Here is a 26,383-nt window from a genome sequence, read left to right on the forward strand (position 1 = left end):
TTTTTTTTTTTTTTTTTTTGAGACGGAGTCTCGCTCTGTCTCCCAGACCGGAGTGCGGTGGTGCAATCTCAGCTCACTGCAAGCTCCGCCTCCCGGGTTCACGCCATTCTCCTGCCTCAGTCTCCCGAGTAGCTGGGACTAAAGGCGCCCGCCACCACGCCCAGCTAATTTTTTTGTATTTTTAGTAGAGACGGGGTTTCACCGTGTAGTCAGGATAGTCTCAATCTCCTGACCTCGTGATCTGCCCGCCTCGGCCTCCCAAAGTGCCGGGATTACAGGCCTGAGCCACCGCGCCCAGCGAAGAACTCTTAAAACTCAACAATATGGAAACAACCCAATTTCAAAATGGGCAAAAGATCTGAACACCACACCAGAGATGATTCCCAGGTGACTAGTAAGCATATGAAAAGATTTAAAATATTATGTCATTAGGGAATTGCAAATTAAAACAATGAGATACCATTACACATCACACACTTACTAGGATGGCTAAAATGTTAAAACTGTCCACAGCAAATGCTGACAAGGATGTAGAGCAACAGGAACTCTCATTCATTGCCAGAGGAAATGCAAAATAGTACAGCCACTTTGGAAGACAGTTTGGCAGTTTCTTACAAAGCTCAACATACTCTTACCATACAGTGCTGCAGTCACTCTCCTTGTATTTAACTAAAGGGGTTGAAAACATAACCATGTAAAGACCTGTACATGAATGTTTATAGCAGCTTTATTCATGATTGCCAAAAACTGGAAGCAACCAAGATGCCCCTCAAAAGGTTAATGGAGGCCAGGTGTGGTGGCTCACGCCTATAATCCCAGCACTTTGGGAGGCTGAGACAGGTGGATCACTTGAGATCAGGAGTTCGAGACCAGCCCGGCCAACATGGTGAAACACCATCTCTACTAAAAATACTAAGATTAGCCGGGCATGGTGGTGTGCACCTGTTGTCCCAGCTACTTGGGAAGCCAAGGCAGGCCAATTGCTTGAACCCAGGAGGTGGAGGTCACAGTGAGCCAAGATCATGCCACTGCCTGGGCGACAACAGAGCAAGACAACGTCTCAATTTAAAAAAACAGGCCGGGCGCGGTGGCTCAAGCCTGTAATCCCAGCACTTTGGGAGGCCGAGACGGGCGGATCACAAGGTCAGGAGATCGAGACCATCCTGGCTAACACGGTGAAACCCCATCTCTACTAAAAAAAATACAGGCCGGGCGCGGTGGCTCAAGCCTGTAATCCCAGCACTTTGGGAGGCCGAGACGGGCGGATCACGAGGTCAGGAGATCGAGACCATCCTGGCTAACACAGTGAAACCCCGTCTCTAGTAAAAATACAAAAACTTAGCTGGGCGAGGTGGCAGGCGCCTGTAGTCCCAGCTACTCGGGAGGCTGAGGCAGGAGAATGGCGTGAACCCGGGAGGCGGAGCTTGCAGTGAGCTGAGATCCGGCCACTGCACTCCAGCCCGGGTGACAGAGCGAGACTCCGTCTCAAAAAAAAAAAAAAAAAAAAAAATACAAAAAAAAATACAAAAAACTAGCCGGGCGAGGTGGCGGATGCCTGTAGTCCCAGCTACTCAGGAGACTGAGGCAGGAGAATGGCGTGAACCCAGGAGGCGGAGCTTGCAGTGAGCCGAGATCCGGCCACTGTACTCCAGCCTGGGTGACAGAGCGAGACTCCGTCTCAAAAAACAAACAAACAAAAAAAGTGAACAGATAAACTGATACAGCCATAAAATGGAATATTATTCAGGATAAACAGAAATGAGCTATCAAGCCACAAAATGATATGGAGGAAACTTAAATGTTTATTGCTTTGGGAAAGAAAGCAGACTGAACGGGCTACATCCTGTATGATTCCAAGTATATGACTTTCTGGAAAAGGCGAAACGACAGAAACAGCAAAAAGATGAGTGGTGCTGCGTTTTTGAAGAGTGTCCACATGTGTGACTCGTCCAAAGCATTCACGAGCCCTGCTGATAAGAGAGTCTACAGTAAAGCAGAGATGAGAAATTGAGACTTCTGCATTTGTGGAGGGCAGTTGTGGCCCCAGAGGGCTGCTCCTGTCTCTGCTTAGGAGCATGCCCAAATATTGTTGCAGAACTTAAAAGGTGATGAGAAGTCATCTAGCTCAGAGGCTCTCAGCCCTAGCTGTAAATCAGAATCACCCAGGATGCTTTTGTAACTTTCCATGCCCCACCCCAGAGATTCTGTTTTAATTGGTCTGAGGTGGAGCCCAGACATCTGTCCTTTTTTTTTTTTTTTCCTCCTTTTTTTAACTTAAGAGATGGGGTCTTGCTTTGTTGTGCTGGCTGGAGTGCAGTGGCTCTTCACAGGCGCTCCCACTACTAAACAGCATGGGAGTTTTGTCCTCCGTTTCTGACCTGGGCTGGCATCCATTGTTTTAAATCATCCCAGGTTCATTTTTAATATGCAGCCAGAGCTGAGAACCACTGATCTAGCTCTTTCTCCACATTGTACAGATAGGGACCATGAGTTTCAAAGAGGGGCAGGAAAAGGGATGGTGTTGCCTGAGGCCCCCTAGTGAATTAGAACCAAAGCCAGGACTGGATTCCTGATCCCTAATTCCTAGTCCTTTTTTTTTTTTTTTTTTTTTTTTTGAGATGAAGTCTCACTCTGTGACCCAGGCTGGAGTGCAGGGCGCAAATTTGTTTTGGCTTACTGCAACCTCCGCCACCCAGGTTCAAGCAGTTCTCCTACCTCAGCCTCCCGAGTAGCTGGGATTACAGGCATGTGCCACCATGCCCAGCTAATTTTTGTATTTTTAGTAGAGATAGAGTTTTGGCATGTTGGCCAGGCTGGTCTCAAACTCCTGACCTCAGGTGATCCGCCTGCCTCAGCTTCCCAAAGTGCTGGGATTACAGGCATGAGCCATCATGCCTGGCCTAGTACAATTCTTTATAAACCATTTTCTTATAATGTAATAGGTCACAATACTTTTTTTTGAGATGGAGTCTCGCTCTGTCACCCAGGCTGGAGTGCAGTGGCGCAATCTCGGCTCACTGCAAGCTCCGCCTCCCTGGTTTATGCCATTCTGCCTCAGCCTCCCGAGTAGCTGGGACCACAGGTGCCCGCCACCATGCCTGGCTAATTTTTTGTATTTTTAGTAGAGACAGGGTTTCACCATGTTAGCCAGGATGGTCTTGATCTCCTGACCTCGTGATCCGCCTGCCTCGGCCTCCCAGAGTGCTGGGATTACAGGTGTGAGCCACCGCGCCCGGGTTTTTTTTTCTTTAAATAGAGACAGGGTCTTGCCATATTGCCCAGGCAGGTCTCAAACTCCTGGGCTCAAGTGAACCTCCCGCCTCAGCTTCCCTAAATGCTGGTATTACAGGTGTGAGCCACCATGCCCGGCCCATGATACTTTTGAACTCCTACTCTGTGTCTGGCATTGGGCTAGGCACTGGCATAACAAAATTGTACACAACATATTTCTTGCCTTCCTGGGGCCTCCAGATTATCTGGAGGAGTAGCAAATACAGGGATTGTGCATGGTTGCTGAACACTGGATTTTACTGTGAAATGTGAGTCCTCCCCAGTATATTCTGCCATCATTCAGTGCCCCACACGTGCCAGGTTCTTTGTCAGGTCTAGGGATATTAACATGTCTGGCAGGGGTGGTGGCCTGAAGAAGGAATGTCCCACTTGGTTGCTCGGCCTCCTGCTCCCACTCAATTCTTTTTTACATATAAAATAAGGTCCTGATCCTAATGAGGCCATAGTTTACCCCTATTTTACAGTGATTTAGAGACTCTCACACTGGTCTCCCCTCATCACTCTAGTAAGCCCTAAAAGGGGTCGTCACCAGGCCACATGTAGTGGCTCATGCCTGTAATCCCAGCACTTTGGGAGGCTGAGGCAGGAGGATCACTTGAGGCCAGGAGTTCAACACCAGCCTGGTCAACATGGTGAAGCCCCATCTCTACTAAAAATACAAAAATTATCCGGGCATGGTGGTGTGCGCCTGTAATCCCAGCTACTTGGGAGGCTGAGGCATGAGAATCAATTGAACTCAGGAGGCAGAGGTTGCAGTGAGCTGAGATCGTGCCACTGCACTCCAGCCTAGGTGACAGAACAAGAGTTTGTCTCAAAAAAAATAATAAGAACTTAGGAACACAAAGGAGACAACACTGGGGTCTACTGGAGGGTGGAGGGTGGGAGGAGGGAGAGGAGCAGAAAAGATAACTATCAACATCCAGGCTTAATACCTGGATGATGAAATTAATAATGGCTCACTGGCTGGGCGTGGTGGCTCACGCCTGTAATCCCAGCACTTTGGGAGGCCGAGGTGGGTGATTACCTGAGGTCAGGAGTTCAAGACTAGCCTGACCAATATGATGAAACTCCATCTCTACTAAAATTACAAAAATTAGCCGGACATGGTGGCAAGCACCTGTAATCCCAGCTACTCGGGAGGCTGAGACAGGGAGAATCACTTGAACCTGGGAGGTGGAGGTTGCAGTGAGCCGAGATCACGCCATTGCACTCCAGCCTGGGTGAAACTCCGTCTCAAATAAATAAACAAACAAAAAAATAGCGGCTCACTGCGGCTCCTCCAGGCTCAAGCAATCCTCCCAAGTAGCTGGAATTACAGCAGGCATGTGCCACAATGCCCAGCTAATTTTTTTTTTTTTTTTTTTTTTAGTAGAGATGAGGTCTTTCTGTGTTGCCCAGGCTGGTCTCAAACTCCTGAGCTCAAGCAATCCTCCCCTCTTGGCCTCCCAAAGTGTTGGGATTACAGGTGTGAACCACCATGCCTGGCCTATTTCTCATTTTAGAGAGAAGGAAACTGATGCCCTAACAGGTTCTGCTACTTTTCTAAGGTGCGACAGATACTGACAGAGCTGAAGTTCAAACACTGAGCTGCCTGATTCCTGAGTCCACATGTATAGCCATCATGCTTTACTGGGCACCCCAAAGTGGGAGACTTAGATCCTGGTCCTAGCTGTGCTTTCTATAACCTTGGGTAACTTAGCCCATCTATAAAATGGAATGGAGGCCGGGTTTGGTGGCTCACACCTGTAATCCCAGCACTTTAGGAGGCCGAAGTGGACAATCACTTGAGGTCAGGAGTTAAGGCCAGCCTGGCTAATATGGTGAAACCCCATCTCTAGTAAAAATACAAAAATTAGCTGGGGCCGGGCACAGTGGCTCACGCCTGTGATCCCAGCACTTCGGGAGGCCAAGGTGGGCAGATCACCTGAGGTCAGGGGTTCAAGACCAGCCTGGCTAACTCAGTGAAACCCCGTCTCTACAAAAAATACAAAAATTTGTAGGTATGGTGGCACACACCTATAGTACCAACTACTCAGGAGGCTGAGGCAGGAGAATTGCTTAAACCTGGGAGGCAGAGGTTGCAGAGAGCCAAGATAGCGCCACTGCATTCCAGCCTGGGCAACAGAGCAAGATTCCATCTCAAAAAAAAAAAAAAAATTAGCTGGGCGTCATGGCAGGCACCTGTAATCCCAGCTACTCAGGAGGCTGAGGCAGGAGCATCACTTGAACCCATGAGGCAGAGGTTGCAGTGACCCAAGATGGCCCCACTGCACTCCAGCCAGGGCAACAAAGGGAGACTCCATTTCCAAATAAAACAAAAAATTGAATGGAAAAGGAAGTCGTTTTGTGAACTCTGATGTCTAAAGGGCCAGTGGGTTTGCTCTGAAATGGTTTCTTGCACTGAGTTGGTCCCCTTAATCTCCTCCCCACCATGGGAAGGCTTGGAGTCAGAATGGAGAGAGGCCCAGCTTCCAGGGGCCAGAGAGGGCTGAGCAGAAGAGAGGATGCTGCCCTCCCACATGCTGCGTACACTGCAGCATGCCCCTGGCTCAGGCTCTTTCCCTGGATTGAGGTGATTCTTCCCCAGAGCCCTTAAGGAGACCATCTACAGTCAACAAATAACTCCAGTGACATTACCTGAGCACTTCCTCTCTGCCAGTTGCCTGGTTGGATACAGGGACCAATAGATCCAGTTAGTCCCCTTCTCAAGGAGTTCACAGTCTCTTGGGAGCGACAGACATGTAAACAGCTAATGCTAATGCAAGTACACATGAATATTCAATAGGTGGAAACACAGCCTTCGTGCTCTGGGAGCAAAGAGGGAGCATTTGCCTGAAACCTTGAAAGTAGTGTAGAAGAGGAGAGGAAGGACGTCCCCGATGAGGGAACGGTGTGAGCAAACACACGAGGTATGAAGTGCAGGACTCATTCTGTGAAGGGCAAACAGGCCAGTGAGGCTAACTCCAGGCAAGTCCCAAAGGAGACTGTGAGAAATGAATCTGGAAAGAAAATTTGAGGGCATCATGAGGGGCCTTGAAAGCCAGTAGCGAGATAGCCTGAGAGAGGAGATTTGTGAGTCCTGGGGACTTATACATGGGGCCAATTGAGGGGGTGCTCTGACACCCACCAAGAGAGGAAATGCCCCAAGCTCACCCTTCAAATAAGCAGCATCTTACCCTCAAAGGTTTCCCAGCTTGACAGTTTCAGCTCTGGCATCCTTCCCTCCCCCAGCCAAACCCATAAGTGGATCCAGATGGTCATTCCTATTTTAGGTTGGGGTGTGTGTTGGGGGAGGGATAGCTCTGAAACCTATCAATCCTGTCCCAAGCTCAGCCATAACAGGAGCTTCCTCCAGGACCCTGCTGTGATCCTGTAAGCCTGGAAGGAAATATTAGTCTTTGATGGAGATTTCCCATCTGTTTATGGGTGATGAGGAAGCAACAGCAGAGGAGTCCAGGGCACAGGCCAGAGAGACTCTTACAATTGGGTGAGAGAACCAAGGTGTATATGTGAGAAGGAGCGTTCTGCAGGGATGAATCCATCATTTAAAAAAAAAAAAAAAAAAAAAGGCTGGGCGTGGTGGCTCACGCCTGTAATCCCAGCACTTTGGGAGGCTGAGGCGGGTGGATCACAAGGTCAAAAGATCAAGACCATCCTGGCCAACATGGTGAAACCCCATCTCTACTAAAAATACAAAAATTAGCTGGGTGTGATGTTGCGCGCCTGTAGTCCCAGCTACTTGGGAGGCTGAGGCAGGAGAATCGCTTGAACCCAGGAGGCAAAGGTTGCAGTGAGCCGAGATCATGCCACTGCACTCCAGCCTGATGATAGAGACTGTCTCAAAAAAAAAAAAAAAAAAAAAAAAGATCTTGTGGATGGGTTGTGGTGGGGGGCAAGCCAAACCTGGGAGACAGGCCCCAGAGGATCTGGCTTCTATCTCCAGGTACCTGGCTCTCCTCATGCCCCTGTTTCTGCAGCTGCCTAGGCCAAGGGTAGGATGATGTGGACCTTAGGAAAGGAGCCAGGGCTCTGTGGTCTGACCCTCTGCCTGAGCACTGTGCCCACCAACCCAAGCCCATTAAAAAGACTTGAGACACCAAGAGGTAGCAGGTAACAAGCTAGGTTCCTGCGTTTAGACTGTAACCAGCATGTGATACCAAGCCTGTAAGTATTTGCTTTTCATTCAATTTAACAAATATTGATTAAAAAAATACCATGTGCGGCCGGGCGCGGTGGCTCACGCCTGTAATCCCAGCACTTTGGGAGGCCGAGGCGGGCGGATCACAAGGTCAGGAGATCGAGACCACGGTGAAACCCCGTCTCTACTAAAAATACAAAAAAAAAATTAGCCGGGCGCGGTTGTGGGCGCCTGTAGTCCCAGCTACTCGGGAGGCTGAGGCAGGAGAATGGCGTGAACCCGGGAGGCGGAGCTTGCAGTGAGCCGAGATCGCGCCACTGCACTCCAGCCTGGGCGACAGAGCGAGACTCCGTCTCAAAAAAAAAAAAAAAAAAAAAAAAAAAAAAAATACCATGTGCTAGGCACTATACTGGGCATTGGGTATACACATGTGAGCAAGACAAACGGAGTTTCCAGTCAAGTGGGGGAGGCAAATAGTACACAGCTACAAAGAAGCTATGAAGAAAAAGAACAGGCGATTAACAGAGGCTTTCTCATTTAGATTGGGAGGCCAGCGATGGGCTCTCTGAGAAAGTAGTATTTTATCTGAGACAGGAAGAATGAAAGCTAGCCACTTTAAGTGGGTAGGAGTAGTATTTCAGGCAGAGGGGAACAGTGTGTGCCAAGTCCCTGGAATATGAAGAAGTGCATGAGAGGAACTGAAAAAAAGGGCCAGGATGGCTGTAGTATAGTAAATAAGGAAGGGGCGTGGTCCAGATGGTGCAGGGCTTTGTGAGCCATGGTAAGATATTTGTGTTTCATACTAAGTGCAATGAGAAGCCATTGAAGGTTGGCAGATTAAATGTGGTACGTATATTAGTACTACCAAACTTATGGCAGGTCCTGAGAGACTTACTTTGGTTGGTTATTCATCAATACCTACAATAAATGTTTAAAGGGTACCCAGCAACCCTATGCTAGAATTATGGGTTGACCGTCATGGTAGAGAGATGTCTAAGGCACAGACCTTCCTCACAGCCTGTGGTCCAGAAGAGATTAGATAACTACAGTGATTGAATCAAGAAGTAATGTAATTTATTCTCAACAACTGTAAACTACACACCTAATCTATTCCAAACCCTGTGCTGGATGCTGGTTGTTGCCCTTCAAGGATCACACACTGCACAGGGGTCAAGGAGAAGTACAAATGTGCTCAAAGAATTGAGAGTGGGTTATAATCACTTTCTAACCCACCATAATCATTATCACACCTGTGAATCCGTGAGGTCTTTATAAAACATCAATTTATTCAATCATTTAATAAATCAGTAAACATCTAGTGGGCATATGCTTTGCACCAGGAACTGTGCCAGCTACTGAAGTCAAGGACCTTAGAGTTCCATAGCAGAGGCAGACATCCCCCACAAAAAAAACATGAAAATATTAGGTGCTACAAACAGGACAGCAAGCTCTCCACAGATCAGCATTGAGGGAGGGTAATTCAATGGAAGAAGGACCTTCCCCAAATGGGAAGCTCCTAACTTCCTGAGTGCATTTGTCCATACCTTCCTTTACCTGATTACTCTTTCTGTTCTTTTTTCTTTAAGCCTGATTTTTAGTGGCAGTCTTCCTTCTGACTTTGGACTCTCCCCCACTTCCCCTCCCCACCCCAGTAGACTTCATTTCCTTTGTCTGTCTTGGTATCCTTTAAAAAGCCAAAAGGCTCCAACATTTGAGCCTGGCTTCTCTGTAAGTATGGTTGTGTGTGATCTCAAACAATTAACTTTCCTGAGCCCGTTTTCCCATTTGTACAATGAAGGGATTGGATCACATCTAAGGCTTATCATTTATTCCAGTAAGTATTCACACTCTTGTACATAGTGCTCTGCACGGCCTTCCTTTCTTTGCACCGCTGCACCCATACCCCCACTCCCGTGCCACATGGCAGACATCAAGACTCAATAATATCCTATCGGCCGGGCGCGGTGGCTCACGCCTGTAATCCCAGCACTTTGGGAGGCCGAGGCGGGCGGATCACAAGGTCAGGAGATCGAGACCACGGTGAAACCCCGTCTCTACTAAAAATACAAAAAATTAGCCGGGCGCGGTTGTGGGCGCCTGTAGTCCCAGCTACTCGGGAGGCTGAGGCAGGAGAATGGCGTGAACCCGGGAGGCGGAGCTTGCAGTGAGCCGAGATCGCGCCACTGCACTCCAGCCTGGGCGACAGAGCGAGACTCCGTCTCAAAAAAAAAAAAAAAAAAAAAAAAAATATATATATATATATATATATATATATATATATATCTCCTATCTTCCAGCAGGTCTTCCCTGTATATACAATAAAATACATACACACACACACACACGTGCGCACACACAATCGTAGTCTCTCATTACGCTACCACTACCTCGTGAGAGGACCACAGAATGAAAAGGGCAAGGGAGGTATAAGACTTGGGTTTGCGCCAGACGCGGTGGCTCACGCCTGTAATCCCAACACTTTGGGAGGCCAAGGTGGGCGGATCACAAGGTCAGAAGTTCGAGACCATCCTGGCTAACATGGTGAAACCCCACCTCTACTAAAAATACAAAACTTAGCCGGGCGTGGTAGCACACGCCTGTAATCCCAGCTACTCGGGAGGCTGAGGCAGGAGGATCGCCTGCACCTGGGAGGTGGAGGTTGCAGTGAGCCGAGATCGTGCCATTGCATTCCAGCCTGGGCAACAAGAGCAAAAAATTCCGCCCCCCCCCCCCAAAAAAAGACTTGGGTTTGAATCGTGGCCTCTCACCTCACCTCTTGAGCCTCAGTTTCTCACTTGTAACAGAAGGGAAATACCTAATTTGGATGTCTAATCAGTTTATGGGGATTAGAAACAATTCTTGTCAAGTGCTTGGCACCTAAGAAGTGCTCAATAAATAGCGACTGTACCACACCTCCTAAGAGCCCTCAGCGTACTGAATTACAGAGTTCTTTATAAGTCTCCGGCGCTAGACTGCGAACTGCCTGAGGGCATCCTTTCTGCAGCCGCGGGGCGTAAGCTGCAAAGACTCTGGCAGGCCCAGATGGAGTGGGGCGGGGCTGGCCGGGCCCAGAAGGACGCGGCTCGGATTCCCGGGGGAAAGCAAAGCGGAGCGGACCCATCTCCCGGAAGTGACGCCACTAGAGCCGGGGCCAGTCGCAGCGGGGCGCGCGCAGCATGGCGGAAGCGGAAGGGGGTTCTCCGCTCTTGTTGCCGCCGCCGCCACCCCCGCCCAGGATGGCGGAAGTGGAGGCGCCGACGGCGGCCGAGACGGACATGAAGCAATATCACGGCTCCGGGGGCGTCGCCATGGACGTGGAACGGAGCCGCTTCCCTTACTGCGTGGTGTGGACGCCCATCCCGGTGCTCACGTGAGTCTCTTCCGGCATCCGCCTGGGGACGAGGAGGGCCCAGGGAGAACCGGAGTCCACGCGGTGTCCCTCGGCTGGCCCGGGCTAGCCTCCGGCCCCGACGCGCAGCAAGCCTTTTCCTCGGGTCTGGCCCGCACGTCTCGCCCAGTCACCAGAACCCCGCCGTCCATGCAGTGCCAATTTGTGCACACCGTTGGGACACGCTCCCTGCTCTCAATACACCTGGTGTAGCCGGGTAGAGAGTTGTAGGCCAGCAGGAAAGGGCAAGTGGCTGGGAGACTCGAGCTGTGAGTGTGTAGAAGAGGGAGTCCCTCATCGGATCTGAGGAGACATTTTTATTAATTCACTGGTTTATTCACTCATTGAGCAAATGCTTACTGGTCGCTTACCATATTCGACATCCTGCTGGGTCTGGGAGCAGGAGTGGGAGTTTGGTTGGGACCACACAAGATCCTGGGATGTCAACATTGGAAGGGCCCCCAGAGATCTGGAAGTCCAACCCTTTGTCTCACGTGCCATCTCAGTTGCAAAGCGGGTTTAGATCCCAGGTTGTCTGCCTCACAGACCAAAGTTCTTTCTATAACGTCAGCCTTTGTCAGGGGAGAAGCAGGTGTTCTGGTACCGCTTGCCGCCTTTTGGGAGGAGCTCTCATAAGGGGAGAGGTGGTTTGCCCTCCTGCTTCAGCCTTGACAGCTGATAAATATAACCTCTCCTCACCGTGCTGGAAAGTTTGCCAAGCTCTTAAACATCCATTTTCTCAGAATTAAACATCCATTTTCTAAGGTGGGTTATCTTCTCAGATGGTGAAGCTGAGCTGCTTGTAGCATTAAGTGTCTTGATCAGGTTCGTACCCCAATAAGCAAAGGCATTAAGAACTCAGTTTTCTGATCTAACTTGCTCTTTGCCCTATGTTTTATCCACTCTCACCTGATGGGATAACTTGTTCCCCTGATATCAGTAACAGCCAAGTGGTGATGTGGAGAAGGGATCATTTGGGGCCTTAGGTGTTGCTGATTCTAAAAAGATCGTAGTTTTTGAATTATGTTAAAATACTTGAATTATTTTGTGTTTTCAAATACTTATGCACATAAGAGCATCCAACTGTTCTTTAAAAATAAAATCTTGGGCCAGGCGCCGTGGCTCATGCCTGTAATCCCAGCACTTTGGGAGGCCAAGGCAGGTGGATCGGGAGTTTGAGACCAGCCTGGCCAACGTGGTGATAAATTAGCTGGGCATAGTGGCACGTGCCTATAATCCCAGCTACTCTGGAAGCTAAGGCAGGAGAATTGCCTGAACCCGGCAAGTGGAGTTTGCAGTGAGCCGAGATTGCACCCCTGCACTCCAGCGTGGGCAACACAGTGAAACTCCGTCTCAAATAATGAAATAAAATCTTAGGAAAATGTGTACATTAATTCATTCAGTGTTCTTTTAACACATGTGCTAAGTGACCCCTGTGTTCCCAGATAGTTCTAGGTGATGCGAATATACAGTGATGAATAAAGGAGATATGGTCTTTACACCTTTGAGAGTTTAAGTCATAGTGGAAGGAGATAGACAGTAAATAAGCTAATAAAAGAGCACCTGATAGTGATTAGTGATGTGAAGAAAATAAAATATTAGTGTGAAAATAACAGGGAGGGGCCGGGTGTGGTGGCTCACGCCTGTAATCCCAGCACTTTGGGAGGCCAAGGCAGGCGAATCACCTGAGGTCGGGAGTTCAAGACCAGCCTGACCAACATGGAGAAACCCCATCTCTACTAAAAATACAAAATTAGCCGGGGTGGTGACGCATGCCTGGAATCTCAGCTACTCAGGAGGCTGAGGCAGGAGAATCGCTTGATCCCAGGAGGTGGAGGTTGCGGTGAGCCAAAATTGTGCCTTTGCACTCCAGCCTGGGCAACAAGAGCAAAACTCCGTCTCAAAAAAAAAAAAAAAAAAAAAAAAAAATAACAGGGAGGGATACTCAGGAAATGTATTGATTTTCTTAAAACTGTCTTGTGATCCTAAACTCTCTTTAGCCTTTCTTATTCTCAAAAACACCATTTGTGGCATGGTCCTCCACAGAGGGTGGTAGCAGCGTGAGGTGGAGGCACCACAATGCCTGATCATCTGGGCCGAAAGCAGCTCATAGCCCATTTCTGTTCAGATCTGTGTACAGGTGTTCATAAGACAAGATGAATAAGATGCTCTGTTCCTGTCAAACGGTTCATGTTCCCTTCTGTGTTAGTCCGTTCTTGCACTAATACTTGAGACTGGATAATTTGTAAAGATAAGAGGTTTGATTGATTCATGCTTCTGCAGGCTATATGGGAAGCATAGCGGCTTCTGCTTCTGGGGAGACCTCAGGAAGCTTCCAGTCATGGTGTAAAGCAGAGGGGGAGCGAGGCATCTCACATGGCAGGATTAGGAGCAAGAGGGAGTGAGTGGGGAGATACTATACACTTTGAAACAACCAGATCTTAGGAAAACTCACTACCACGAGAACAGCACCAAAGGGATGGTGCTGAACCATTTATGAGAAAGCTAGCCTCATGATCCCACCACCAGGCCCCACCTCCAACATGGGGACTGCAGTTTGACAGGAGATTTGGTGGGGACAGATCCAAACCATGTCACCTTCAAAGGACTTACCTCCAGCAGGAGGGAGGTAAAGGTCAATTAGCCATCGTAGTATTAGTGTATAGTGATGATTGCAGAGCTAGGCGTAGATGTGACACAAGGAACTCTCACCTGTCTTGAGGAGAGATCAGAGGAGGAAATGGAACCCAAAGATCTGTCTACCCTCTCAGAGATGTTGGTAATTCTGCATGAAAAACCAGTTTAGTGCTCGCCTCGGCAGCACGTATACTAAAATTGGAACAATACAGAGAAGATTTGCATGGCCCCTGCGCCAGGATGACACGCAGATTCGTGAAGCATTCCATATTTTTGTCACCCTGGACTTCGAGCAGGAGATGGCCACTGCTGCATCCTCCTCCCTGAAGAAGAGCTACGAGCTGCCGGATGGCCAGGTCATCACCATCGGCAACAAGCGGTTCCAGTGTCTGGAGGCGCTGTTCCAGCCTTCCTTCCTGGGTATGGAATCTTGCGGAATCCACGAGACCACGTTCAACTCCATCATGAAGTGTGACGTGGACATCCGCAAAGACCTGTACACCAACGTGGTGCTGTCCGGCGGCACCACCATGTATCCGGGCATCACCGACAGGATACAGAAAGAGATCAACGCCGTGGCACCCAGCACCATGAAGATCAAGCTCATAGTGCAAGTACTCGATGTGGATCAGCGGCTCCATCCTGGCCTCACTGTCCACCTTCTAGCAGATGTGGATTAGCAAGCAGGAGTACAAGTCAGGCCCCTCTGTCGTCCACTGCAAATGCTTCTAAATGGACTGCGAGCAGATGCATAGCATTTGCTGCATGGGTTAATTCAGAAGTGTAAATTTGCCCCTGGCAAATGCATACACCTCATGCTAGCCTCACGAAACTGGAATAAGCCTTCGAAAAGAAATTGTCCTTGAAGCTTGTATCTCATATCAGCACGGGATTGTAGAACTTGTTGCTGATTTTGACCTTGTATTCAAGTTAACTGTTCCCCTTGGTATTTGTTTAATACCCTGTACGCATCTTTGCTTTCAACCCTTAGTACATGTGGCTTGGTCACTGCATGGTAAGGTCAGAACGTGCTTGTGGAAGACAAGCCTGTGGCTTGGTGAGTCTGCATGGCCAGCAATCTCCAATCTATGCAGGGCATTAATATATCATGGCTGAGTGTTCTGGGATTTCTCTGGAGGCTGGCAAGGGCTCCTGAACCAGTTGTTTCTGTCCTGCGGGTCTGTCAGGGTTGGCAAGTCAAAGCCATAGGACCCAGTTTCCTTTCTTAGCTGATGTTTTCCTGCCAGAACACTGTGGGCCGTTACTTGCCTTGAGTTGGAAGCGGTTTGCATTTACACCTGTAAATATATTCATGGTTCTAATTTATGTAAGGTTTTTTGTATGCAGTTCTCAATTCTTTAAAGAGATGAGAACAGATTTTGTTTTTCTACCGTTAAGTGAGAACATTAGGCCCCAGCAGCACGTCATTGTGAAGGAAAAATAAAAGTGCTGCAGTAACCAAAAAAAAAAAAAAAAAAAAAAAAAAAAGAAATAAAAACCAGTTTAATGGCTGCTGCTACTAAAAAAACAGCTAGATTAGATGCTTCCTCTGTCCTAAACATTGTATGTTCACTCACTCAATCCTTATGTCAACCTATGAAAATAGATACTGTTGTCCCCATTTTATAGATGAGGAAGTAAGGCTTAGAAGCCAGTGTGGGGCTTTTTTGCTGAGTTAGCCTACCTTCCCAGATTGAGCTCCAGGGTGAGTGAGTCATTTATTCATTCATTAAATCTTTATAAAGCACCTATTATATACTAGATCCTGAATAGAAGGTAGTCCACAAAGCGGCTCTGGACCTGCCTTCCTGGAGCTTCCAGGCTGACAAACCACTTTGAGGGTTTCTTCTCTGGGGCTTCCAGCCTTTACTCTGATTTCCATCAGCTGCTGCCAGCACAGCTGTGGCGTGTGGAATCCTGGTTGGACCCAGACTTCCTCCCAAGCAGATGAAAGGAATGGGGGCAGAGATGGGAGTGGAGGGCAGTCCTGAGATCAGGATGAGCTACTTTCCCATAATCCTGAGTGTTCATCCTGTGGCCTATGGATCTTCTGCAACTTATTCTATGTTAATGCAGTCAGTCAGATAGTGCTTATGTATTGAATACCTCGAGATGACAACACTGAGCAGCTGCCAAGCAGAAGGCAGGGTCCTAGGCACTGTGTAAATGGATACGTCTAGCCATTTAATCCTCACAGTAGCTCCTCATTAAGGTAATTTTTACTATCCACAGAGAGATGAGAATGAGTAACTTGCCCAGAACAAAGTCAAGCCTCAACCCAGATGATATCTGAGCATGACTTCACTCTTGGTGTGTGTTTGTTGTTTTTAATTTTTTATTTGTTTGTTTATTTATTTATTCATTTATTTAGAGACAGAGTCTTGCTCTGTCACCCAGGCTGGAGTGCAGTGGCGTGACCTCAGCTCACTGCAACCTCCGCCTCTGGGGTTCAAGTGATTCTCGTGCCTCAGCCTCTCGAGTAACTGGGACTACAGGCACACGTCACCATGCCCAGCTAATTTTTGTATTTTTAATATAGGCAGGGTTTCCCCATGTTTGCCAGGCTGGTCTTGAACTCCTGACCTCAAGTCATCCACCAGCCTTTGCCTCCCAAAGTGCTGGGATTACAGGCGTGAGCCACTGAGCCTGGCCTTGGCTTACTGCAACCTCAACTTCCTGGAATCAAGCGATCCTCCAGCTAATTTTTAGATTTTTTTTTAGATACAGGGTCTCACTGTGTTGCCCAGGCTGGCCTCAAATTCCTGGGCTCAAGCAATCCAACTGCCTTGGCCTTCCAAAGTGCTAGGATTACAGGCGTGAGCCACAGCACCCAGACCCTGACTCCACTCTTAAATGCAGGATGTTCATTCATTATTTAGTCAACAAATAGTGAGTTGCAGCTATATGCAGGCACTGCCGTAATAAACAAGACAAAATCCTTGCTGTCTCCGAGCTTATGTGCTAGTGGAGAGACAGCATGTAAATAACTGAGATAATTTTGGATAGTAGTAGATACTATGAGGGAAGTAAAGCATTGTAGTGGAATCTGGGATTGGGTGGCTGTGCAGGAAGACACCGTTCAGGCAAGACCTCCGAAGCTGACAGTGAGGCTGAGGCCTAATCAGTGAGGAGTTAGCTGTGCCATGCTCTTGGGGAAGAGTGTTGCAGACGGTGGAGAGGGCAGATACAGAGAAAGCATGGGGTGGGAGGATTCGGCATGTTTGAGGAGCCACAAGCAGGCAGTGTAGCTAGAGAGGGCAGTGAGAAGAGGTTCGAGGGATAATTACCGCCACAGTGTTGGAAGAAGTTTGAAGTGTATTATAAGTGTAGTAGGAAGCCATTAATGGGCATTGAGCAGGGGAATGATGGAATCTGAATTCAGTTCTCAAAAGACCACTCTGTCCCCAACATCCTCTCAAGCGCTGAAGCTGTAGACCCGGAAGACCCCTGTCCTGTCAGTCGTAAACTCTCCAGTCTTCATTTGAAAGATCTTTTGAATCCATGTGCTTTTCACCACCCTGCCCGGATCCTCTAGTCAGGACCTCCGTCATCTCTTGCCAGTGGTACAGCAGCGGCCCCTGAGCTGACCTCTCCCCCTTTCATTCTTGCGGGCACATGCACCACTTTCTTGCTCTGCAGTGGTGTTTTCTGCCTGTCGATGTTCTGTCCTTTCACAGGTCAAGGTTAAAAGTCACCTCCTCTGTGAAATCTTTACTGACTCCACCCCAGTCCCCTGTAACTGCTTTTTTGAACTGCCTCTCTGGAGGCTTGGCCTCCACCCCTAGCCAGGTGCTTTGTGCTCGTGCCCAGACAGCATTGAGGCCAGGACCTGGCCACTGGCCCTGTGAGTTCTCCTTAAACTGGATCAGTCTCTCCAGCACCCGGGTCCTGTAGGGCCATGGTTCTTAGAACGCAGACAGGTCTGGGGTTCCTATGTGTGGCATATTGGGGTGCATCTGGGATTTGTTGTTGTTTTTTAATGCCCATGTTTTTTTTAAAAAGGAACTTTTATTTCCTGGCATACACCATGCTTCTGTTCCAATTTCTACCCTTGCACATTCTGTTTCTTCGTTATTTTCTCAGGGAAGCCTTTCCTGAACCCCCCACCCACATTGGTGTCATGTCCGCCCACCTTTTTTTTTTTTTAACTTTCTTATTGAGGTATAACTTATGTACCGAACGGTGCACGAATCTCAGGTATACAGCTGAAAGAATTTTTGCATATCACACACTCATGTAACCACCACCCAGACAGAGGCTAGAAAGCATTGCCAACACCCACAGGACCCCCTTGTGCCCTCCCAGTCAGTTCTACCACAGATTCCACCCTGCTGTGGACCTCTAGCCGTAGATCAGTTTTGCCTTTTCTTGGACTTCGTGTAAACAGAGTGCTGTGTTATGTACTCTGTGTAAGATTTCCTTCATTCACCCTTATGTCTGTGAAAGCCTATGTTGTGTGTATCAGAAGTTACACTCCAAAAAAAAAAGAAGTTACACTCTTTTTCATTATTATGGACTATTTCAATGTATAACTATACCACACTTATTCATTGTACTGTTGGACATTTGGATTCTTTATAGTTGTCTTTATCAATTTTATTGAATTATAGTTTATATACAATAAAATGTACACATTTTAAGAGTACAGTTCAATGAGTTTTGGCAAATGTTATTTCCCAGGGGTGAGGGCAAAGAGGGCTCCAAAAGTGAAGCTGCTGAGGCATAGAGTATAGTGCCAAACTGTTTTCCCCAATGGTAGAAACAGTCCAGGCGTGGTGGCTCACGCCTGTAATTCCGGCACTTTGGGAGGCTGAGTCAGGCAGATCACTTGAGGTTGGGAGTTCGAGACCAGCCTGGCCAACATGATGAAACCTCGTGTCTGCTAAAAATACAAAAATTAGCCAGGCATGCTGGCATGCACCTGTAGTCCTAGCTACTCAGGAGGCTGAGGCAGGAGAATTGCTTGAACCCGGGAGGTGGAGGTTGCAGTGAGCCAAGATTGTGCCACTGTACTCCAGCCTGAGCGACAGAGTGAGACTCTGTTTAAAAATAAATAAATAAATGGTAGAAACAGTTCATCCCTCCCACCAGCAGTGAATGAGAGCTCTGGTTTCCCTTGCCCTCACCTGCATCGGTGTTGCTGTAGTTTGAGTTACAGCTGTCCTGGTGGGATGCCGAGGTATCCCATTGTGCTGTCAGTTTGCAGTTGCCCTTGTCTGTGCTTCCCCAGCCCTCTGAATCACCCGAATGGCCATTCATCAACGAAACGTAATATTCACATGCTTCTGTGCGGTATGAAGCGTCCCCAGCATCTGTCTTAACTGGCTGAAAGATCCCCTAAGCTCTGTCCCTTCCCTGTCCTTTTCCTCACAGGTGGTTTTTCCCCATCATCGGCCACATGGGCATCTGCACATCCACAGGAGTCATTCGGGACTTCGCAGGCCCCTACTTTGTCTCGGTGAGTCCCCATTCTGCCCACCCTGGGGGGTCCAAGGTTTAAGTGGAAGGCTGTCCTGTCTTGCCTGCAGGCTTCCTGTCTCCCCAGACCCAGGAGAACACAGATAACCCGAAGTCCTGGCCCTGGCCCTGTACCCCTCACCAGTGTTTGACCCCTTTCCCCCTTCTCTTGCCTCCAGGACAGGCCGGGAGGGCAGTGTGGCCAGAAGGATTCTTAAGTAACTGACCCAGCCCTTTGCCCCCACCCCTGGGGTACCGAGACATGGGTAGGGATTAGAGGCAAGAGTGGAGAGTCAGACCATCCAGGAACCACATCTCTGGACCTTCAGAAGGTGGGAGTCAAGCGGGGGGGACAGGGGAGGCTGATACGGTTCCCTGGGTGTGGTCATGGAGAAGAGGGGGTGGGGCTTTAGAATGAACCAGCTGTGTTCTCAGGTCTGTTCCCTGGGGATGTGACCGAGACTGGTCCAGTGGGCCAGCAGCAGAGAAGCATGCATCATCCTGTCTCCAGGTGTCAGAGACTGGACTGAAGGGGTGTGGTGGCACCAACCTATTTATATTAATAGTTGTCATGATCATCTTAACACGACAAAGGTCTGTCACTTTGTACTTAAAAATACTTTCACATCCATTACTTTGTCATATATTTTTATGGTGATTAATCATTGGCCAGGTCTGTCAGCAGGGTCTCCCTGATCTGAACCCAGAGTCTGTCTCTGTGTAACTCCTGTACCCCAGGTCTAATGTGATGAGTCCAGGACTTCACTGCAGAGTCTCCCTCACAGGAAGTCCCTCTGGGCCCAGGGCCTCCGCCCTGCTATGAATGCAGTCAGACTGCTGGGCGCGGAAATGTGCTCCATATGGGCCACCACTGCTGAGTCTGGAGGCCAGACCATGATGGAAACCTCCTGCTGGTCCTCAAAGATCAGAGAAGACTGACCAGAGAACTTGGAGAAAATGAGGCCCAGAGAGGGCAAGAGAATTCCAGGGTGCCACACGAAGGGACAGTGGCAGTTGGAGCCCTAGGTCTTTGATCTCTGATGCAGTGCTCTGTGCACTTGTGCCACACTGCCTTCTTCCTGCAGAACAGCAGCTAGCTCTTCAGATGCCATACCAGCCCCAAGGCAGGACCCAGGCACCACTTCTGGCCCCCCCACCCCAGACATACCCCCTTCTAAGTCACTGCGCTTCCACCACCTACCCAGGTTTGTCATCTGGCCCCAATGTAAGTTCTTTACTGACCTCTGCTTTTGTCCCTCAACAGGAGGACAATATGGCCTTTGGAAAGCCTGCCAAGTAAGTGATGAACACCCATGTGACTGGCTCTAGAGGCAGGTTGCTCCTGCCCAGGTGGGCCAGGCCTTCTGGGGCACAGTAGGGGACAGCACCCTGAGGATAGAGTATTTCGGGTGGAGGGGGAGTCAGCCAGGGTCCACCAGAGCATGGCAGCCCCGTACGGAGTGCCTACCGCACCAGCCCCTGGCTAGGGCCTTTACCTGTAGACCATCTGGGCCTTACCACAGCTCTTCAGGTTTGTATGTTCAACTCCATGGCAAGGGTGAGGAAAGGGAAGGGACTTGGTCACGGTCACACAGGAAGTGGCAGAGCTGGGACCCACACCCAGATCTGTCTCCCTCGAGACTTACTCTCCTGCCCTTTGGGAACAAATGAGCTATGGAAGGTAGAAGAGAGGCATTGTTTGGAGCTCTGCTGGAAAGTTCTGGTTGGAGAGAATAAAAACTGTTCAGCCTTTTGGGAGCTATTGCTGGTTTGGTTTTGGGACATTTTGTCTTCATCTTTGCAGTCTTGGGTGCCCACCTCAGCTGCGGGCCTGGTGACAGTGCCTCAGTCATCAGTGTCCTCAGGTGACCTGTTGCCCAAGGCTGCACTGGGGGGAGGGACTGGGCCAAGGAGGAGTTGGTGTCCCACACAGCCGAGATGGCCTGGAGCAGGGCTTCCTGCTGCCTGCTCTGGCTTCCTCCGGCAGGCGGCAGTGTGGTCCAGGAGCCTCTGGGCCGCCAGGTATTCGCTGCCAGCTGCTCTTCAAGGACAGCTTTAAGGGCATCATTTTCCAAGCAGTAGCCCCTAAGCAGCCCCAGTCCAGGCCGTGGTCTCTAGACTCCTCCACCAAGCCATTCCCCTACACAACAGCCAGGGGGCACCCTGACCTCCTAGCTCTCCTTGGCCTGAGACCCACCAGGCACTCTGGTGCTTGGAGCCTCACCCACCTTGAGGTTTATGGGCTTTCGCACCATCAGCTTCCCTCCCACTCACCCTGGCAAGCTGCATGGGAGACGGGGAGAGTGCTTGCTGCTGGGTAAACTCCCCACATGATGTGGCCTCACCTGCATCTCCAGCCTTAGCTGCCAGCATTCCATCACCGTGTTCCTCCTTCCGCATCCTCCAGGAGGGCTCAGTCACTTCAGTTATGGGACACACTGCACAATTTTATGCCTCTCACTTAGCTTAAGCTGTTCCCTTGGCCTGGAATGCCTACCTCTTCTTTCTTTGCCTGGCTAACCCTCTTCCTTCAGACTGGACCCAGGTGTCACCTCCAGGAAGCCGCCTCACACCCCATCTTAGTCCTTCTGGCTGCCATAACAAAATCTCATCGATTGGGTATCTTAGAAACAGCAGAAATGTATTTCTCACAATTCTGAAGACTGGACAGTCCTGGGTGCAGGTGCTGATAGAGTCAGTGTCTAGTGAGGACCTGAGGTGCCTTCCCACTGTGTCCCCCCGTGGTGGAGGGGTGAGGGGTCTCCCTCAGGGCTCTTTTATAAGGACATGGATCCCATTCATGGGAGCTAATCACCTCCCAAAGGCCCCACCTCCTCATACCATCACCTTGGGGGTTAAGATTTCAACATATGAATTTGGTGGGGACACAGACTCTCAGAGCATAGCACCCCTAACTTCATTCCATATCCCCCCAGGATCCCCCATGGCACCGGCCACCTCACCCTATGTCACAGTTGACTGCCACGTGACACCCCAGATGTGGTTCACTGCACACCTTGGCACCCAGCTCAGGCCCGGGCACAGGGCAGGCCTCAGACGACATGCGTAGAGCTGAGGGCACAAAGGAGCCAAGTCAGTTTCCAGAGCCCTTCTCTCCCACCAGGTACTGGAAGTTGGACCCTGCTCAGGTCTATGCTAGCGGGCCCAACGCGTGGGACACGGCTGTGCATGATGCCTCTGAGGAGTACAAGCACCGCATGGTAGGTGGGCCAGGGCGGCACCAGCACTCCCCAGGCTGGGACCAGGGGGGAGACTCCCTTGCAGCCTGTCCTGACCAGCCCTTCCGGTGCCTCCAGCACAATCTCTGCTGTGACAACTGCCACTCGCACGTGGCATTGGCCCTGAATCTGATGCGCTACAACAACAGCACCAACTGGAATATGGTGACGCTCTGCTTCTTCTGCCTGCTCTATGGGAAGTACGTCAGGTGAGCTGCCCTCTTGCCCGCCCACCCACACGCTGCGCAGAGGCTGCTCTCCCAAGGATCCTAGAAAGACCATTCCTGGCGAACTTCAGTCAGCCGGGACAGTTGGAACATCTAGATGCCAGTTGGAGCCGTGGTGGTTCTAGAGTGACGAGCTAAGGGCCTGGTGGAGAGGGAGGTGGCTGTACTGGAGTCCAGCTCCACCTGGGCCCCAAATGCAGCTCTGGCACTTACCTGCTGTGAGACCATGGGCAACTGCCTTGGTCTCTCTGAGCCACAGCTGTCCTTGGTGAAATGCAGACAATGATTCCGGCGCCTCAGGGAGGCTTCTACAGATACCTGTGCTCCGGTAGAGTGAGCAGATAGATCCTCTCAGAATGACTGCCCCCACAGGTCCCTTCCCAGGCAGAGAGGTTGAGTGAGTCGCCCATGGTCCCCACAGCATGGCCACAGCAGAGCCCAGACTCGTGAGCCAGCATAGGCTAGTGCTGATCTGGCCGCCTCTCCAAGCTTTCCTCTTAGCCATGTTCATCATTAAGAGCTTCTGAAAAGCAGACTTTTAGGGATATTTTTAAGTACTGCATGGCTTTTAGAAGTCCCGTGAGAATAACTGTGGTCACACATAGGTTGAACTCAGGCCGCCGGCTCCCAGCTGCTTTGCTGCAGCCACAACACTGCTGACCCCTGCCAGCCCCAGACCTCCCAGCAGTCCCCATTATGAAGTCCGTGGGCAGAGGGCACATGTGGCTTCCATACCGAAACTGCAATTCCTGGTCCTCTTGCTGGAGACCTCACCCCAGAGGTGGGTGGCTATAGATGGAGCCAGTGAAGCCTAGAAAGGGGGAGCATGTCTCCTGTTCCCAACCATCGAGGTGTCCGTAAATCTCCACCAGGAGCGTGGAGCAGCCCCTGACCAGGACCATAGCTGGTGATCCCCCATAGTGAGCAACCAGGCCCACCCTGCTTCCTTGATTGACCAAGTTTGGGGTGAGGGGTTGGTTGTAGGGTTTTCCTTAGGGATGGCAGCACCATCAGGGTCTGTGGGTGCACAGGGCTGTGGGCCGCATACCTGCTCACCAGGCCCTGCCCACCTATGCTCTCTCCTTTCTCTCTGTCAGTGTTGGGGCCTTCGTGAAGACCTGGCTGCCGTTCATCCTTCTCCTGGGCATCATCCTCACCGTCAGCTTGGTCTTTAACCTCCGGTGATGGCTGCTCTGTGGCCCCGCACCCACCAGGGTCCCGAGGAAACAGCCGCCATCCCTTTTGGTTCCAGATTTTTTTCTCCTCACCCCAAAAGGCACGGTTGGGCCTGCTGTTGTGGACCGGGGATCGGGGCTGGCAGGATGGAAGGGCTGAGGACCAGCATGAGGCGGGGGTTTGTTGTCTCCCTGCCTCTCAGAAGCACCCTGTTCCCTCCTCCCCAGGCCTGTGACTCCGGCCCTGGAAGCCCCTTTGTTCTTCTGTTGAAAGGCCTTGTCTTCCCTCTGTAAAGCTGCTCCCGTCACTGCCTGCTGGGGTCCTGCCTCAGCCCAGCCCAGAACGGGGAGAGGAGGACATTTGGGCTCACCTGTCAAGGTGGCCTTGGGACCAGAGCTGGATTGGGAGCCTGTCCTGCATTAGCTCTGGTCCCAGCATGGGGTGGGATACACTTAGTAGTCTCTATAAGCCAAGCTGCCCTAGGACCTTCACCAGTGGCCTCTAGAATGGTCCGGAGGGGCTGGCTGGTCCCTTTGTCAGACTTCTGCCGGCAACTGCCCTGGGGGACGTGTGTGCCCACCTGGCATCCTCCAGCCCATGCAGTCCTCTCTTCACTGTCCCACGGCCTCCCAGTGCCTCCCAGCATTGGACCCATCTACCCCTGCAGTTTGGGGCCAGAGAGGTGAGTGGACCTGACAAGTGCCAGAGTGACTGTGTAGACAGAGCAGTGTAGACAGCACTCAGCCCCAGCCCCAGGTGTGGACGTCACGCTGGTGATGGCTCCCCTGGGTGGCCTGCCAGCACAGCCAGTGCCATCAGGGAACTGAAGGGGCTGTCCACCGCCTAACTCCAGCTCCCCCTTTCTTCACGTCACCAAAGCCCTGTGCCGCCCGCCTCACCCCTCTGCTCTGTGGATTCCTTTGGGAAGGGTTCCGGGGCAGGACAATAAAGACTTTTGACTCCAGTTGGTGCCCTGTCATTGTTTTCTCCCTCTCTGGGGCCCCCTCGCCCCTCAGCTCATAGCGTCTTGGTATTCTTGGGACCCTCTTACCCTTGACAAGGGTCTGGTTGCCAGCACCATGGTTGAGTCTGTGTCCAATGCCTGGAGCCATCAGCATCCCTCAGGTATATCCCGCCCCTGCAGTTTGGGAATTCCCTGCCATTCTACATTCCCTTCCAAAGCTTTCCTCTTGAGGCAGGTGAGCATTGAAACCCCTTCCATTGTCCCTGTTGGGAAGGACTTGTAGGATTGGGGTTAGGGCTGAGTAGGGCCTCCACTGCTGTCCCCACCGCCCCCAGGGGTGCAGAGTTGGGGATGAGCTAAGAGCACTGCCAGCCTCTGGCCCCTGTATCCATCCAGCCCTCGCCTACCTCTGATCCTTTGCTCTCCACCGTCCCTCTCATGGCGGCCCTGCCTAACCAAGGCCCAGCTTAAAAGCTGCTTCCTCCCTGAAGCCTTTCCCAATCCTGTCCATGCATCACTTAAGTTGAACTAGCCAAGGATTTGGTCTCGAAGGTGACCTTGAGGACATGCTCTAGCAGCTGACCATGGAGTCCCTGGTCAGGCATCTGCCAGCTCACCCCAGACCCTGTAGTGCTGTGGTCTCCAAGCCTGAGACTTCTCCAGGGCAAGGCAGAGGTGCCCTCTCCCCACTTCAGAGCAATTCCATTTACTTTTCTTTTTTCTCCTTTTTCTTTCTTTATTTTTTGGGAGACAGAATCTCACTCCGTTGCCCAAGCTGGAGTGCAATGGTGCGTTCTCAGCTCACTGCAACGCCTGCTCCTGAGTTCAAGTAATTCTCATGCCTCAGCTTCCCAAATAGCTGGGATTACAGGTGCCTGCCATACAAATATTAATTTGTATTTTTAGGAGAGGCAGGGTTTTACCATGTTGGCCAGGCTGATCTCAAACTCCTCAGGTGACCCGCCTGCCTCAGCCTCCCAAAATGCTGAGATTATAGGCAGAAGCCATTATTTTCAGTAGAGACAGGGTTTCACCATGTTGGCCAGGCTGGTCTCAAACTCCTGACCTCGTGATCTGCCTGCTTCGGCCTCCCAATGTGCTGGAATTACAGGTGTGAGTTACCGTGCCCGGCCTAAGTCCCTGTCTCTCAAAAAAAAAAAGTCACCAACAGCGAGTGCTTACTCTGTGTTAGGCCTTGTGATGAAGTAACGTCTTAGCCTCACAACAGCCCCACAACAAGGTAGATGCCACCATCCCATTTTACAGATGAAGAAGTAAGCAGAGAAGTGATTTGCTCCAGGTCACAGAGGTAGGAAAAGTGGAACTATGGTTCAAACCCAGCAGCTGGGCTTCAGCGCCCCCACTCAGAGCCACCCTGTGCGATGCCCTCACTGGAGCACAGGAGTGGAAATGAGAGGTGCTGTGATGCGAAAGGAGAATGACCGCGGAGGTGAAAAGCTCTCCTGGCGGCAGCAGGCCTGTGAGATGGCTATTGTCCCCGCTTCATAAAGGAAGAGAGTGAGGCTTACAGGGATTGTCATTGATCCCAGGCCACAAGGGAACCATGCGGCAGAGCCAGATTTTAACCCAGATCTGCTGGCCTCTAGCACCCTGCCTCTTAACAGAGGGACGTTGCCTAGAGACTGGCTGCAGTGCAGGGGCACTGAACTCGAGGAGGCTGAGCGAGTCCTAGAGCTGGGGAAAAGTATTCCCACAGGGAGCACAGAAGGCCCAGGGGTGTTGAAGGACAGGAAATAGTCCGTAGCTAAGGCTCTACGGGTATAGGTGATGAAGGGGAGAAAGCCAGAGTAAGGGCAGCAATCCTGAGGGTCAGGCTGAGGGCCAGGCTGTCCTGGGAAGTGGTGA

General features: G+C 50.6%; 1 protein-coding gene, 1 non-coding gene and 1 pseudogene across 3 annotated transcripts; all 3 read left to right on the top strand.

The window, feature by feature from the left end:
- The first annotated feature begins 10,605 nt into the window (after positions 1–10,605).
- On the top strand, positions 10,606–24,517 carry TMEM222 (transmembrane protein 222). Its single transcript, XM_050796346.1, has 6 exons — positions 10,606–10,799; positions 18,828–18,912; positions 20,176–20,207; positions 22,036–22,132; positions 22,229–22,359; positions 23,475–24,517. The coding sequence occupies exons 1-6, from the start codon at positions 10,606–10,608 to the stop codon at positions 23,560–23,562; spliced, it is 627 nt and encodes a 208-aa protein (XP_050652303.1). The 3' UTR covers positions 23,563–24,517.
- Positions 10,816–18,821, top strand: LOC126958240 (actin, alpha skeletal muscle-like; annotated as a pseudogene). Its single transcript, XR_007727154.1, has one exon. The product of XR_007727154.1 is annotated as an actin, alpha skeletal muscle-like (transcript).
- On the top strand, positions 13,623–13,729 carry LOC126944459 (U6 spliceosomal RNA). Its single transcript, XR_007722060.1, has one exon. It is a non-coding gene; the product is annotated as a U6 spliceosomal RNA (small nuclear RNA).
- Positions 24,518–26,383: the final 1,866 nt, after the last annotated feature.

This window comes from Macaca thibetana, chromosome 1 (assembly GCF_024542745.1).
Source record: "Macaca thibetana thibetana isolate TM-01 chromosome 1, ASM2454274v1, whole genome shotgun sequence".
NCBI classification, from domain to species: Eukaryota; Metazoa; Chordata; class Mammalia; order Primates; family Cercopithecidae; genus Macaca; species Macaca thibetana.

Bases quoted from the DNA above. Each gene is read 5' to 3' on its own strand.
- TMEM222 (XM_050796346.1), top strand. From the start codon at position 10,606: ATGGCGGAAGCGGAAGGGGGTTCTCCGCTCTTGTTGCCGCCGCCGCCA. The intron at 10,800-18,827 runs GTGAGTCTCTTC...TTTTCCTCACAG, and splicing joins ACGCCCATCCCGGTGCTCAC to GTGGTTTTTCCCCATCATCG. The intron at 22,360-23,474 runs GTGAGCTGCCCT...TCTCTCTGTCAG, and splicing joins CTCTATGGGAAGTACGTCAG to TGTTGGGGCCTTCGTGAAGA.